This window comes from Chelmon rostratus, chromosome 20 (assembly GCF_017976325.1).
Source record: "Chelmon rostratus isolate fCheRos1 chromosome 20, fCheRos1.pri, whole genome shotgun sequence".
In the NCBI taxonomy this organism is placed as follows: Eukaryota; Metazoa; Chordata; class Actinopteri; order Chaetodontiformes; family Chaetodontidae; genus Chelmon; species Chelmon rostratus.
Genome location: NC_055677.1, coordinates 17089989 through 17106887, shown reverse-complemented (window position 1 = coordinate 17106887; position 16899 = coordinate 17089989). Strand labels below are relative to the sequence as shown.

Here is a 16899-nt window from a genome sequence, read left to right as displayed (position 1 = left end):
TAAGTTGTAAGTTGCATACTGGCCCACGATTGGCTTCCGAACTTTGTGATGTCACAAAATCCTGCTCGTGTCCACATGTTGAACGGAGATTTAAGGTGAGAAGCTTTCCTCCGTCACCAGATCAATGTGAAAACAGACTTTCAGCATTCTGCACAGTGAAGCTCAAACATGCGAGTGAAGCAACAATAAGAAAAACACATTTTTGAGTGGAGGGGGGCTTTAAAGGAACACATGTTTTAGTGTATAAACCATTGTCCATGTTGTTTTTTGAAGCCGTTGTCACCGTGTGATCAAGATCAGCTGAGAAATATGCCGGCTTAAAATGAGGAGTTCTTCAAACCCTTTTCGCCAAAGTTCAGAAACACAGACCGTCCCCAAACATGACTAAATAGCAACACACTGACGTTGCTGAAATCATTATTGATGACCTGGATATAGACTGGCCCGACAGGCAGGCGACAGGGTTCCTGTAGAGTTTAATGAAAAGCATCACTCAGCGTAGGAAAGCTTTCCTCTCCAGGCCTGTGGCAGATTGAGTGCTCAGATGTACACTCATACAGTATGCGAGCTGTAAGAAACTGTAGGAGAGAGAAATACATTTGGAATATATTAACGTCGCTGTGGCATGTGGGCAGCAAATGGAGTGACTCATTCAATTTCCTCCCAATTGATTTCACTCGCATATGGTTTTGATTGGATTGAATAACATTTAATAATAATGTTTGTAACTGTCAACACATTCGGCATGCAGTAGTAAGGAACAATGGGCATAGATCATAGAGTTCACAAAATCTGTGATCTAGATAGTGACTCAGAAAGAAGATTCCTGTGATTAATAAATTAATTTCTTTCGAACTGGCTGCATTTTTAACTGCCCCTGCTACTGGTAAGGTCCTGACAGCCTTAGCCAAGACGTCCGCCTCATCGGCTGAAAGTGGTCTCCTGCCTGTGGTAAAACGGGCCAACTGAAGGAACCTGAGTCTGAGTTAAAGCCGAGGTTAAGATCCCCAGAAGAGATTGACTCGTGTGCCAGATTGCCAGTTTTCCAATCTTCATTCCCTGTGCTTTGCTATAGGGGAACATGCTGTATTCCTCAGCAGGCACACTGAGGACAGGCGAACACAAAACTAAACCGAGGTGGTTTAATAGGAGCACTTTGTCCTGTAATGTGATACAGTAATTATAAGAATAAGCATCTAAGGCCTTGTTGAGACTGCCAGATACTCAGATTATATCCATCTTGATTTTAGAAAGTCTGGACAGCAGAAAACCACACGAAATGTGTTTTTTTTTTTTTTTTCCAAATCAGATCCAAACCACATTTTTGAAGGTGGTTTAAGTGGGATTCAATGCGAATCGTATTTCCACAGGTGCATCTCACTCCGGACGCTCAAATCGGGTTTTCAAAGTGTCTGTGAATGCAACGCTCAACGATGATGTCAAATCTGGAGTAATGAGGCCTACGCCATTGCCACAGCAACCCATGCAGAGAGGGTGGTGATGTCTGGACACAAAAATCTGATCTGATCACTTGCAAATAAGAGTGTGGACAGTCTGTCACAAAGATTTGATTTGAGAAACAAATCTGATTTACTTGCACTTTGAACAAAGCCATAATGCAGAAGAGCAGAATGAGTATGATTTTCCTAAAAAACAATGTAAAGACTCATACAAAAATAATCCCCCTCAGTCATCCCTTATGACCCACTGGAAGAGTGTGGTGGTTGCTGTATCAGCAGAGACCCTGCGTTTCCACTGTGGGAACTTCACCAGGGACTAGGAACCTTTGGAGGAACTATATTTATTTCCACCACAGAGACCAGGGTATAAATGAAGCTGCAGGGACATTATTTTATCCCCAGAAAAGTCCCTGCTTGGGGGGTGGTATTTTCCAAAAGTATAGGAAGTTTGTTCCTATGCAAAACTAGAGTCCAAGATAGCAGCACGCAAAATTTCCATGTAGAAACTTTGCTTTTTGATAGGTCAGTGGACTAATTTGCCTGATCTTTGTGGGTCTGTAGATCGCGGTGGAAATGCAGACAACCTTTTAGTTCCTTCACGAGTAGTTCCTTACGCCAAAAGTTTCAGGTAATAAAGGCAACTTTATTTTGATGTGTTCAGGATGTTTCTGGGTGTCAGCCTTTGGGCAGTCTATGTGTAGCCCCCAACCAGTAACAGCGCGCATGGTCAAAAAAATAAAGAACATTGTGACCGAGTGGCAGATCGTAAGCCTGCATCTGCCCTTAAGGAGGGACCGACTCTGAATGTTGCGTTTACAAACCGCGACCAACAAATTCTGATTCTGCCTTTAAGGAACATTGCACTAAATTCACAAATGCAAATGTTCTGCAAAATCATTCACCTAAAGTCAACTAAAAATCTGCCAGGTTTAAAGTCACTTCATCTGTTTTCAAAAGCAGTGAAAGAAGTGACATTGCTCCAGTAGAAGGCAGAATGTGGTAAATCAGTCCTCGACGGTCAGGACATTGATTCCTGTGATTTCTTACCTTGGAAACTGTAAACGCGCCCCCAACTTATTTCACTTGTTAAAAGAAATACAAAATGTTTTGATTAAATAGTGAAGCTGATGATTTGTGATGGTGCTGTGCCCCATCAGGTGTGTGTGGAGATATTAGGGATTGGGCTGAAATGTAAAACAAGTGACTTGCTCTCTGCCAGCATTGCCACGTTTCGTCTGTGTCGGCAGATACAGAGGACTTTCCCAGCGTTTGAGAGTCTTTTCTAAAAGCTTGGGTGCCATTACCATGAAATTCACTTTGTGGCCATTGGCCCCTGGCTGTACAAGGCGCTGCGGTCTTCAGATTGTGCATCACCCAGGGCGATGGCTTTACGACTGTGTGTGTATGTGCGTGCGTGTGTGTGTGTGTGTGTGATTTAGTGGGTAGCAGGGATTGCAGGATTGGGCCCACTGGAGCTTCCACTTTGAGCACAGTAGCTTCATATTTTACACTTTGCTTTCAATGCTGCTTCCTTCTACTTCTCTCGCCCACTCTGCCCTCCTCCTCCTCCTCCTCCTCGCTGAGGACCTGTCAGCAGTTGTGCACATCCATCAGACAGTACACGTTTTAAGCAGTTGTTGATTAAAGCTAAAGCACGTCCAATAAACAGTGTGCACAACTATCATAGCATTGTGTATTGTTTGTGCAAACTGTGCCCAAACAAACAGTTGCTGCCTGATTTCACATTAGCATTCCACTGTCAACTTTCATCCTTGCAAAAGTGACTCATTTGCTCCAAGGATTTCCCAGCATCCTCAGTGTTGCACAACACTGTGGCCCCATCATCATCATCTCTCTGTCCACCTCTGTTTTTCTGCATACTTGACACACACACACACAGAGATACAAACAGAGCCACAGACACGAGATGGAGCAGATTACAGGAAAATAGGAGGACAACCTCTATCTGACCCTTGTTCTGACCATAAAATGACCTTTGAAAAACCCAAATCCAAATGTCAACAAAAGATTATCCCCACAGAGTCCCAAAACACAATTTTCCCTCTGAAACTGATTGACACAGCTCTCGATACAGGGACTGAGCGAAACGTGACAGCAGAGCACGAGTTTGAGACGTACAGTATTTGGTCGCATTTGTCTCCATTGGATGACACTAACCAGCGAAACACTCAGTTGGGGCTCAAACGAACGACAGTCTTTTCTGTTGCTGTTAGATACAATGGGCTGAAAATGTTTGACTTTCCACGACTAATATGACCAGAAATACTAGTATTGATTAGCCGACCATGCAGAGACCCGTTGACACAAACTCTTATGTCTAGAACGTCTCATGTATTTTTGATTCATGCATGATTTGGCATCATTAAGAACGTCAGTAAATGCAGCAGTATCACACAGTATGAGCATCATAGTCCCATCATAAAGTGAAATTTAGTCTGAGATGTTTTATTCTAAGGTGCCCTGGTTCCTTTGTTGCTTTACTTCCAGGTGTGTCCACATGACGGTGTGTGACTGCTCCTATTAGAGAAATCAAGAGCAGGCCATTAAGCATAACTACTTAAATTCCTTTCAGTGTTTTGTGAATCAATGCTCTGTGCTAGACTTGTATTTTACAAACACCTCTGTGACCATGAGATCAATTCATGAGACCAATACTGACACCCGAGACACTTCCCAGCCGATAACTCGCTGTGCATTTCTTTGCAGTGGTCAAACTTGTGCTTATTTTGTGCATCCCTGGGCTCTCTCATTGTGTGCTTTTTAAGTTCATTGTCTAATTTCATCCTGGATTCAAGATTCATAGACTTATGAGATCAGAACAGATCTATTCCTTGTCCCCAAAAAGCACCAATCTGTTCAACTGTGGTATTAAACACTTTAGGGTCAGTTTGTGATTGTTTGCTCCAGCATTTCTGACAGTAATGAACTTAAACAGTTAAACCATTGTTTTTGTATGATGACATTGTGTGTGCACGTGTCTGTGTGTACATGTACGCCTGCACTGTATTTGTCTGACCTAACAGGACCTCTTGAGCTGGTCTTTTGCAGAAACTCTGCAGTCATGAGTTATACTCTGGCACCACAAATCCTGACAGCATCATTGACATTGACACCACTCGTTGTTAGAACCGGGCAACATTTAGACCGGCAACTTAAAATCCACCATCTTTTTGTGTGTAAGGTCAAGATCGTTAGCTACACCATGTTTTAATTATGTTTCGAGCTGTCTTTCCAATATTGACCATCCCATCAATTATGAATGTCCATTAGAATCGGACTTGTCGTGTCACAGCTCTGCACGTCTCCTGAAGTCCCATGATGATGCTAACAGACATCTTAATCAATGAAAGCCACACTATTGCACCTGGCAGATGGCTTTCAGTAAGTCCTGTTTGTCTATGTGGTCATCATTCTGAAATGTGTATTAAGCCACACACACGCACGCAGCAGACACACACATGCACTCGCACACACACACGGTTGCGTGCAAAGGTCTCCCCCAGCCGCGTTAGCAGAGCTTTAAACCTGGGCTAATCTGGAAGGCAGCTTGGTAGTGTTGCCCGTGGATTTGCATTGATACCAAAGCTCCCCGTAGCTTTAATGGCAGCCACTGACAGTCTTAACAGGACCTTCTGACCTCTTCAAATCCCCCTCTCCACCTGTCACAACAAATAAAGCATCATCCCCTGCGGACACCTTGATACAACAGCGTGATATTTGGAAATACTCTTATTGGTCGAGTATGATAACAGCTTTTGTTTCTGTCATTTAAAGTTTATTCGTTTTGCTGGGAAATTAAGCAGCTAATTCAGTGAAAGGAGCAATTAACCCCACCACCACATCACCACCATTAAGCATCTTATTTCTATCGTGTGATCACATGTGGCACAGCATCACCAAGGGGATTCTCCCCTACTATGTCATTTTTATTTAAAGAGAAAAGTGTATCTCAGCCATAAGCTTGCATGATAAAGTAGACATAAATACACAATAAGCAATGTGTGTGCTCAAGGGGCATACTTGACTGTAGTGCATGTATTTGTCCACTAGGGTGCAGTACACATAATTGCCATACAAGCTACATACTGTATATAATATGTTCTCAGACTAGAATTAAATTTTATAATGTTGTTTATAATGTTTCAGCAATGACAGTACATGACATGTTACAGTGGCATAGTTTATTATTTGGTTAGAGTTTTACAAGCAACCACTTAAAACAACATTTTTTTAATCTCTCCAACATATTTTAAATACACCCGATTTGCATACTTTAGTTACAACACCAGTCGTGATACCAGAGCAGCATTAAACACTGTTTATTCCTTGTCCGTGTATTTTTGCAGGTGTTTGTATCTGCAGAGGGTGTCACGCATCTCCACAGATCACTCCTCCACCACTCGGCGTGCATTCTGCAGCAGCTGCTTTTGTTTACGCCTCTCATACACGAAAACCTGCTTGCACAGTCAGTCTGAGGCAACCTTTTATAAACAGCAACTTATATATATATATATATATATATAAGCGTAAGAAGATGTTGTTGGTGAAAGCACACAGTCTCGAGAGCGTTTGTCACATTTGAAGCTTTTGTTATCTTCTAACATTTGTACATCGCGCTATAAATAACCGGCCACATTGAAGCACTTGACAATCAGGTTAAAGGTCTAATTTATGATCAAAATCAGGTTTAACCACTGGAACAATAAAATATTTCCTCTTCGTTTGGCTTGTCTTTTACTATGCAAACTCAGAAACACGATGCAGTGATTTCAGGACGGCTGAAGATGTAGGCAAAGTCCGCATCAAACAGCGCTCATAAGACGCCTCTCTTTTATATCTACAGACTGTGAGCCCTAGCTCACAATGTCTTAATTAGCCCTGATCAATGAATATCTTGTTTCCACATGCTGCATTTTACACAAACGGAATCGACTGACGCTGTCAAGTCAACCAAATTAGTAGTAGTACAAATAACAAGTAAAATGCCTTCCACTAGTGTCTCATATAGTCATACATTATAAGCTGCAACACAAAGTACAGCATTTCAGTAGCCCATCACAATCAAAACTACACGTTTCTTCAACAGATAGAATGGCAAACAACATGATTAGTCCTTTCGCACTCAGTGGTGTCACATAAAATCCAGACTACAGGTGGACCCCGCAACATTGAGTGGGCTATGAGATCCGCGACACATTAATGCTTTTGCTTTGAAGGCACAATCATCTTATTTCCGGCGTGAACATGTCATCTGTACCGATCTTTACGCGGCTGCCACGTCTATCCCAGAGAGCCGAGTCGAGTCCGAAAACTACATCCATTGAATTCATTATTCGTCATAAGACGCCCGGTCCCGTCCAACGCAGCGTTATATTCGAGCGCAGCCGCTTTCGTTGTAAAAGTGTGTTTGTCTTTAACGGGCCGTTGTGGCAAAAAAAAAACCCCTCCGGTCCGTGAGTGCCGTCGACAACGCGTAGCCTCTGTGTGAATCTGGAGATTTGTGCCGCTGCTGCCCTTCGCGTGTGATCCCATCTAATCCCTCCCCTCGCGCTGCTCAGAAAATGTGTGTGCAGCGCGCGGCTGCAGGCTGGGGTCGGGTTGGGCTACTGCTGCTTTCAGGGACTCCTCGGAAACATGCCAACAAACTAATAACGCATTTAAAATAGTTAAAGTCGCAAGTACACATAGCACAGATCGCACATTGATGCAATACGGCGTTGTCAGTGGTGTCAGTTTTGCTATTTTAATGAACCAAGATGAAGACAGACTAAAGAGAATTTGCTTGTAGACACGCAACTTAATCTTGCCTCATTTTTATCAAAGTATGCAAAGAAGAAACACAGCCACAATGAGGGAAAATGTTGTGTAGTTTAATTATTAGACTATTTATACATAAAAGTAACTCCCACAAATAGATATGAAAGCAAAAGGAAAATGGAAACTTCTTAATTCCCATGCGCAGACAGTACCTGAAAGCAGCATAGGCTAAGTCTGTGTGTGCCTGTGTGTGTGTGTGTGTGTGCGTGTGTGTGTGTGTGTGTGTGTGTGTACGCGCACGCGCGCGCTCTGTTTGTGAGGCAGAGAGTTGCGTGCGAAGAGCTCGACATGTCATTCAGAGGAATCCGCCACCTGAAACGCGAGGAAGTGAAGGCGACTCAATTGGGTATAAAGCATCAGCCAACATCTGCCCCGAGCAGTGCAAAGCTGATGAAAACATCAGCTCGGAGCTCGTGCCGGACCTCTCCGATTTATTTTATTTCCCTTGGATTTATCATTTGGCAATACCGAGTCGGTGCAGCCAGGGAGACGCATCTCTTTTCTGCACTTAAAGTGAATGCGACTCAGCAGCCAACATTATACTGGAATTAACTGATATCCGCCGGGATTCTGGGTAATGCTTATGTTTTTTTTTTGACGTTTTGGTGTAAATTTAAGCGCATTGTTAGTTTATTGTTTATCCGACATGTTTTCTGTGCTTTTCAAAATACTGATTAGATAAGTTGCACCAACGTATTATTTCATTTTCCAACTACTGCCAATTGTTAATAGGCTATTAAGCTTTCCATAAATCTTCATACAAAACTAATTGACACTCGTTTGTCGAAATTGTAACTATTGGTTAATTAGGGTTATTTTACTTTAATTTTAGGGATGCGGGGATTTACTACACATTTCACCCCATGCGAAGACTCTTAATGGCATCATGTGCAACAACCAGCCCGAACATGTTTTAATGCTCGGTGTCTTGCATGTGGTAAGTTTCTGTCTCCGGCCACATTGAAGTTAACGTGCTCTCTGTCTCACCCGCAGCGCACCTGTTACCTCCACGGAGCGCAAGACCATGATCCCTCCGGGAGACTGCATGTATGCGGGCAGAAAGAGGAGGAAGCCCATCCAAAAACAGTTAAGGAGCGCTGCTGAATATGTTACATTTCTTAAATCAGTACTTGCTGCGGTTTTTTTTTTTTATTCTACCCTGTAAATCTGCAGGGGAAACTTCTCAACCTTATGATTTGGTTCATTAAAGAGTGAAGCTGAGTTATAATTAATTACAGGAAGTGAGTGAGGCAGCAACATGAAGGTGTGAAAATAACAGTATAAGCTCCAGTTTATCCTGACTGCCAGTTTTAATAGACGTGTAGTGCTGAATCACATGTTATAATCAAATAATTATAAGTCTAACACCAGTGATCATAACATTATGTGTTGCAAGCGTGCTATTTATAATATAGCACTTATTTACAGAGCTAATAGTTATTATAAAGTGGGTGTTAAATGATAGGTAAACTAAGCTTATTTGTGTATATTTGGATTTGTAATATTGGCAGTGGAGTAACATTTAGCTTTTTTTTTTTTAATAATTTGCATGTACATGTGTTTACCCACAGGCAGAGGAGTGAAAGAGTACCTTTGGTTGGCGGTGTTTTAACTGTCCATCGTTTCTGGTGTTTTTGGACGAGCTTGTCAGCTGATGTCATGAATAGTGAATCGCTGGTTATATAAGATTTTGAAGGGGGAAGTGGTAATTTAACAAGGCCTGTGGCATTTATAAAGTTTTCATGTTTTGCCCTGTTTGTGCTGCTGAACTGAAAGGAAATCTTTGCCACATCAAATCGATACTGTATGTGCACTGGGTGGAAATACACTTTTGAAGTTCCAGTCAGTTACTCACGCCACACATTTTAGGATTTTGATAATTCAGAGGCTTCAGTTATCCATTGGTGCTTCTTTGTATAATGTTGGAATAATGTTGTTTTGGTGTGTTTAGTTTTGTTGAACTTTTACATGAAGTACACTTAAGTTTAGCTCCGATCCGATCAAACCTGACATTTATATGCATTCCTTTATGCACTTTTCAGCAGCAGCGTGTGGTGAATATGTGATTATCAGTCGTTTTATCAGAATGAAAAAAGTCGAAGCGTTTATATAAACGTTTTCTGTGTCCGTGCAGATGAGCAGAAACTTTCAGCTGTGGAAATCGGAGCTGACCGTTGCATATGTGGATCATGTTAAGTTCAGCTGGTGAAGCACACCTGACTAAAATACACAAATAACTCTGTGCCTGAGGAGCATTTTGCATTCTCTGCGGCGCTGAGGAGGATAGTGCAATGTGTCCAATACCTTCAGTGTCGGGAATTGCGAAGAAGAACTGAACAGCCACTTTTTAGTAAATACAGAAACTTCAATGTAAACCTTTTCGTCAGCATGGAAAGATATTTAACAGGGAGAGAGTTTGACAAAACTCTGAACTCATTTGTTTTGTTTTGTTGTGAAGAAACAAATCTTAAAGAGACTTGTCTCTGGAGGAAACACAAATCAGTGTGTGCTTGTTGCTAAGTTAAAAGGAAATATAGTTTTGAAAAGAGTGGGACTTGTGTAGTGTGGTTTATTTGGTCATACGTCTCTGCTTGGGTTTGCTCGCCATACTTAACCAGAGGCAGACAAAACACCATCCTGTAGTTTGAATCATGAGGAACAAATGTTAAACCAAATTGACAAGCCACGATTTCAGAAAATAAATTGTTCTTTAATAGTTTGCTGACCTGTTTTTCAGACTGATCAAAAAGTCAAACAGTCACACCATCCACTTTTCCCCGAGGGCCGAGCTGATATGTTTTGGAGTTTTTGTGATAAGATACATTAAATGCTGCTGATGATAAATAACATGATCTTGTAGATGAAGATCATCAGAGCTTGGCAAGCTGACCGTGTAAGCCTCGTAAGCCTGTGTCACGTTGTGTGGATGAGTTTTAAACTAACTTTGCCATTAATGGTAGCCTGGCTCCAACAAGCGAAGTTAAACAAGTCGATCCCTCCTGTGTGCTGCTGTCACTGCCTGCTGAGGTGGTTGTCAGCGTCTGTTTCTAGCGAGAAAAACATGATTCAGTTGGAGCCATTTAGCTTAAACGACTCTTATTTTATGGCTGGGTGCGTGATTGTCACAAGTCTTTCCGAGCACACGTTCCGGCCAGGCCATTCAACCCGATCTCCTTCTCTCCCCTCTGTCCGTCTCATCATCAGGAAGCCGTCTTCTGCCAATGAGAAAACCAACCCGTCCAAGCGGCACAGAGACAGGCTGAACGCTGAGCTGGACCGGCTGGCCAGCCTGCTGCCGTTCCCCCCGGATGTCATCTCCAAGCTGGACAAGCTGTCTGTGCTGCGCCTTGCAGTTTCCTACCTCCGCGTCAAGAGTTTCTTCCAAGGTAAAGGTCAAAAGATGACATTTGTAGAGGCAGGTGGAGGGCCGGGGGTATTCGGTTTTAGCGTGTATGTGTGTGTGTCTTTGACTTTAAAGGGAAATGCTGAGTTGACATGTTTGACCAGTATGGGGTTGATTCTGGGATATCTGCCTCTGTAAATTTCCATATGCTTTCATGTTGTCCACCTCTGATACATATGATTATAAAACTGACCCACTAATTTGCTGGTTGGCTGTAGGTCTAGTAGTGTGTATTTATAGTCGTAAAAAGTAATAGAAGTAGTAATATACTGCTTGCAGTAGAAAAGAAACATGAATATTATTTTGCAATATTTATGAAATTGTCACTTTAAAGAGTTTCTGCATCATTTCAAAAAATATTTTAATATTTAGAAGCTGAAAAAAATCTTGCTCCTATTTGTCGAACCCTTGTGCTGAATGACTCAGGCTGCCGTGTGTGTGATGGACAAAGACAAATAAGTGGCTGATGCAGGAAGAGATCGTGCACAGTGTATGAATTTGTATTCCTTCTAGCTGCTCTCTTTCTATCATTCGTCCGTCGTACATCTCCTCTCCGCTCAGTTTGAATTATAAGAGCCTTGTCTGTAGCTCGTTCACTTTTTTCTTTTTTTGTGGTCGTTCCCCATTCACTGATATCGGAGAGAATTTATTTCTTATCTTGTCTCATTCTCCTGTGTTGCCGCCCCCCTGTAGATTTTAGACATTGTTCGTCTATTCGCCCACCCCAAATCCCTATCATCCCTCTGTGCCATGTCACATATGTGTCACATATAATTAAAAGGCATATCGAGGCCCACTCTTGTTTTCCCACCCTCCCGCCGTCCACTGAGCGCCTCCCCTCCTCTCCTCCTGTTGCTCCACAATCCACTTCAAATATTCATGGGCCGCTTCAGAAGTGTTTCGTTGCCAGTGGCCTCAGCTGCTGCCTTATCAACTCAGAAGCTCCTGGCACAGCTGGATGCGACAGCTTATAAGACGAGAGGTGTTTTTTTTTTTTTTTTTTTTTAGATGGAAGCAAATAAGCATCTTCCTTCTGTCTTGCTATGGAAAATGTTTCTAAGTAGGAAGCAGTAAAGAGGTCCTCATCGAATTCCTCATCAAAAACTGTATTCTTGGAGAAGTTGGGATTTACAAGGTTCTGACGGGCGGAAAGTTTTGCAGCCGTCCCATCTTCGACACATGTGGCTCCCCTCTTTCACCTTCTCCTCTCTGATCCTCACAGCACCCTTAATCTCCATCATCCGCTGCCTTGGTTTGGCATGGCACCCAACAGCTGGCATCCTGTTGGCCGGAGTCATGCAACTTTAGACAGACACACACACTTACTTGTTTTACCCTGAATGCTCATTTAGCTTAGCCAGCACGCAAAGTTGCAGCACAGGTGCTAATCGGACTTATTAAAGGTGCCTTTCCCGGATAAAGGATCACGCAGAGATAAAGGCAGAAACCGCTGCCTGAGTGAAGAGTGATGTTGAGGAGTGTCACTGGCAAGCGAGAGCTGTAAAGGGCCCTCCCTGCTGGAAAATGGAGACGGTTCAGTCATGTGTGTGAAACTGCTAAAAGTGATGAAAGGTGTGTTGAAAGTGAGTGGGGATATTGCTTGTGCTGAGTCTGACAGTGCTAATAGCGTTCTGTGCACACCTCCCAAAGTTAGAGCAAGTTTTTAGGTGCTAATTTTGACAGTGAAGGTAGCATTTATCAGGAATTTATTTTAGGATCCTCTCTTCTGAACACTGTGAACATGCCAGAGCCTCTGTTTGCTTGTGCCACATCTGCTGAATGCCTTGTTATCAGTGGCAGTAGTGACCAGCTTGGCTGTCTTTTGATGCCACACTAATGAGATTAATCAGAGTGGAACATGAGTTATTTTGGCGCTGCATACATCTGCAAGTTGTGCCCTCCCTCTCTTTGGTCAACTCACTTGCCTCGAACAGTTGCAGTTTTTCCACTGATATTTAAACATGGAGTGTGGCCAGAACTTTTCCAGATAAATCTAAGATGAGCAGCAAGCACTTATCCACATCCTTCCTGTGGTTTGGAACAACAGTCATAATCGGCTCTTTTTTTTCTTCTTCTTCTTCTTTTTTGAACAGTGAGTCATTTACTGAAAACATGCTATGAAACCATGAAACCGGCAACCTTAAGTTTCGTCTCCTCTTATAAACTGTTCTATAGAGGAAGGATGAGGACTTTTCCTAGTACACTGATGCAGTTCTACGTTTTGTCCACAAGGGGGACTGTGTGAAGTCTCAACTCGGTCATGGCTGATGTCGTGTCCAGTTAGTTGTGATAAAGTGGTTATGGGATTTGGCTACAGGTTGTGCTGTCATAATTATTTTGTTTTTTTAAAGCATAAATGTACTGACTTCATTTAGTCCATTATAATACAGTCATGGGAGCCTCATAGACTCTCAAGGAGGAAGGTTTGCAGGGGGTTTTGGAAGCACACTGAGATTCTACCTGCTGTCTGTGTTGCGTGACTGCTCATGGGTGGAGCACAGCGAACAGTGTGTACCTATACACTGTATGCAAATACCCCCCCCCCCAGGCTGTGTGTGTCTGCATGCCTGCCAGTGTGTATGTGTAAATAATAACCGACACCAGACAGGGATTCTCTTCAGCTAGTTTCCCTTATTCATCATATTCCGTGAGATTCAGTTGTGATGTGTTCACAGGCACAGCTATATGACCTGAGATGACTCCATGTGCTATTTTACATGCCTCCCTAGCAAAGAAGCCAGCTTTTTGCGCACAGTGATGCACTTCAACATTGATTCCTGAAACCTAGTTTCCATTTTTATATGATTTTGTTTAGCCAGCCTGCAGGGTGCAAATATCCACTGGCATGGACATATATGGGTATCTTTGAATAATAAATAATTAAATATATATTGCAGAAGATTTTTTTTTTTTTTTTTTTAATGGATGGCGCCACTGGTTAAACACCTCAGCATACACCTGGAGGTTTAAGACTTAGTAATGCACACAGTGTTCAATACATCCTTTTTTTGCAAAGTTGTAAGGCTCTGCTCACAATGGAAATGAGTGTAATCACGTTTAAGCGTGCCACGGCGCAGGTAAAGCATGCCGAGCCAGTGAAAATGGGCCACAAGTCCAGAGGGGCAAACCACCCCCTTAAAAAAATAATGACAGGAGTACAAAAATCCAAATCATCAGTTCATAGCCTGCAGGCTCTGTGGGACCCTTTGTCCATGTTTTTTTGTTTAATTTTCCTTTCAGGTCAGGATATCTATATTTTCAGCACTTTTAGGCAGTTTCTCAAGCGAGTAGATCCACGTGACTGTGTGTGTGTGTGTGTGTGTGTGTGTGTGTGTGTTGACAGTCAGCAGGCTGTAATTCCCTTCTCTTCCATGTTAGGTCTCTGCCCTCACTGTAATTGCTGAGCTTGTTAAATATTTACCCTAAGGATTAGCTATCCCTCCTCCTTTGTCTTTCTGCCCCGATTGCCTTTAATTCTCCTCCGGTGTGTATGTGTTTTCTGGAGTCTGTTCTAGGCGATTTTATTTCACTGCCTTTTAAATCATCATTTGAAACGAGAATTTAGCTTTTTGGCAAGCGTAATCAGGTTATGACCATGCTTTCAGAGGGGATCAGGTCATTAAAGGCAAACCTTTAAGGGAATATTCTCTTTTAATGAATTTGTATTTTTGCAGAGATGCAGACAGGGGGTTGTTTTTGTTTGTATTTCAGCGACGTAAAAGCGATCATGATATCTGAAGCAGGAGTCAATGTGACATGCACCCTTGCTCTCCTCAATCACATTTCCTTTCTCTCCTCCTCTTTTCCCTCATCCTGCGTCCCCGGACTAATGTGATTTGAAACTGTCTCTAACAAGAGCAGAAGGCAGCAGGGCTTGTGATGAGAATCAGATGGGAGTAATAAGGCGGAGGGCTTGGAGACCACATAATAAAGGACAGACCCTCTTCCCTGATGTTCAGCCTGTGCTCTTATTTATAAGGCTAGTGTATTGCACTGCTACAGGCCTGATATCAGCAAATGTAAATTCATGCTAATGTATTAATATTAGCTGCTGGCGTGATATGTGTCTGATGAATCTAACAGTGTGTTGCGTTGCTTCTGAGGGCTTTGTTTGTGTGTAATGTGGTCACATGTTTGGCTGGCAGTGTGTGTTTCGCTGTCACTGCTTCATTCGCTCTCGCTGTCTGACAAGATGAATTCTTTGAGATAGGTTCATTGTAAAGCTTGTGAGCTCGTGGGCTGTGTCTCTCTGCTAAGTGTGTGTGCTCCGCTGCGCATGCCACGGTGGCTGTTCTGATGTGCGTGTGCGCTGGTTCTTTGATGAGGTGCGGCAGGGTCTTATTTTGACAGGTCTCAACCCTCGTGGCACTGCGATCACGTTCCCCATCACACCCTTAGGAGGAAAGCAGCATTGGCACCAATCTGTATGTATCTCTCATTGCCCGCGTGCGCCTCTCGCAGTCCTCATTGTCATTTCTGGGATCACATACAAGGAATGTATCCATCATGTCTTCAAGCACGGCAGCTTTTCCACCCTCACAGGAATACACTTTGTGGACCTTCACACCACATTGCTTTCTGTTTTTGAGGAAAGTTAAATTTAAGTTTAATGTCTAAATACACTAGAGAAGACTTGGAATACCTTAAAGAGGGAGTTTTTTTCTTGCCTGTGACTCAGGGGAAGCGCTGCGACCAACATCAAGTTTCAGCGGCATTACTTAACACCACAGATTTTTACAGTCATCAAATTGCAACATCCTGCACAAAACCCCCTGAAAGAAGGGGGCTGTATCTGCCAGTAAAGGTGTGTGCAGTAGAGATTTTCCAGCTCTCTTGTGTTCAGTGTTGCTTTGATACTTGCACAGTAAACTGCCCCATCTTCTTTCAAGATATCGTTAATCTATAAGAACAGAAAGGAAGTCACCCTCAAGTTTTTATTCGATCTTAGATCAACACTCATGCCTCCTGCTTGGCTTCAAGCATGTGTGTGTTATCTGCTTCGCCCTGCCGTCATGCTTCTGTACTCAACATTTCAGCTTAATTGAAAACTGTCGGTATCATTTTGCAGTGGCTTCGCAACCCAAGCGACAGCTGTGTCGACGCTGTCGGTTCAGTTGGAAAAGTTTGTGCCTTCTGTTGGAATATTGCGTGTACTACATCTAAAACTGATCATATCTGTTGCAAAATGATTCCTTTTCAGTCACAGAAATAAACTTTATCTATAAGAATCTGCTGATCTGGGTAATGCACACTTTGAAATGATACCATTTAGACTTCAGGGCCTCCAATGTGTTTTTATTCTCCCTTGGGTGTCAATCTTGGTACTTAAAGTAGTAACAACACTTGAAACAACTCCCAAAATCTCATTAAAAACTTTCCAAAAGTCAGCATTCACATTTCATTTCTTTATAAATGGAAAAATACACACACTATATTCAACACAATGCAGCAAGATCCTCCACTTTGGCTTCTGTCCTTCATTTGTTCTCTCTCCTGCATAGTTTATGTATTGTTTTCTTTTGTACATCTCAAAATAGGCCCTCCATGTCACAAAAACAACCTCAAAACCATCTATGTGACTTGTACTGCTTTGCTTTCAGTAAATCATTGAAATGAAAATCATCAATTCTTGCAATACATCATAACAACCCCTAAAGTTACCACCAAAACAAATCTCATGCCCAAATTTAAATGTCTGCGGTGGAAATCTATCCACAGCACAACGAGGTGTATTTTTAAGTGTGTGTCTGGAAGCCCTCAATTAAAGCCCCACCTTCCCTCATAGCTGTCAGTCCAGTCAGGGTGTTGACAGGGTATGGGAACACACACACACGCACACACACACAAAGGTGATGATAGAATGGAGTGCAAGTATACCTGTCTATGCCAAGTTAACTTGACATGCTGATGCCGTACAACAGGCATTGGTGTTCAGATCTGCACTGTGCATCAGTGTTGCTGATCTCCAAACGTGTGCCAGCCAGTTGCAGTTTGTGTGTTGTGTGCCCCGAAATGCTGGGTGAGCTATAGTAAAAGAGGAAGAGGAAGGCCGCAGAGCCCTCAGACTCACGCCAGGCATACGCCACTCGTGACGTCAGCCGGCAGACAGGAGATGGTTTTGTAACCGACCTGCCATCGTGCAATAGAGGAAGGAGGGAACAAGACAAAACAATCGGCCTAGATCCTGATTCTCTCATT

At 42.8% G+C, this 16899-nt stretch overlaps 1 protein-coding gene across 1 annotated transcript in view; it reads left to right on the top strand.

Moving 5' to 3' along the window:
• Positions 1–7622: 7622 nt before the first annotated feature.
• ahrra (aryl-hydrocarbon receptor repressor a) overlaps positions 7623–16899 on the top strand; it is a 68364-nt gene continuing 59087 nt past the window's right edge. The window contains exons 1-3 of the mRNA XM_041961331.1: positions 7623–7872; positions 8292–8384; positions 10503–10684. Coding sequence (XP_041817265.1) covers positions 8323–8384; positions 10503–10684 — 244 coding nt within the window. The 5' untranslated portion in view covers positions 7623–7872; positions 8292–8322. The remainder of the gene's footprint in view (positions 7873–8291; positions 8385–10502; positions 10685–16899) is intronic.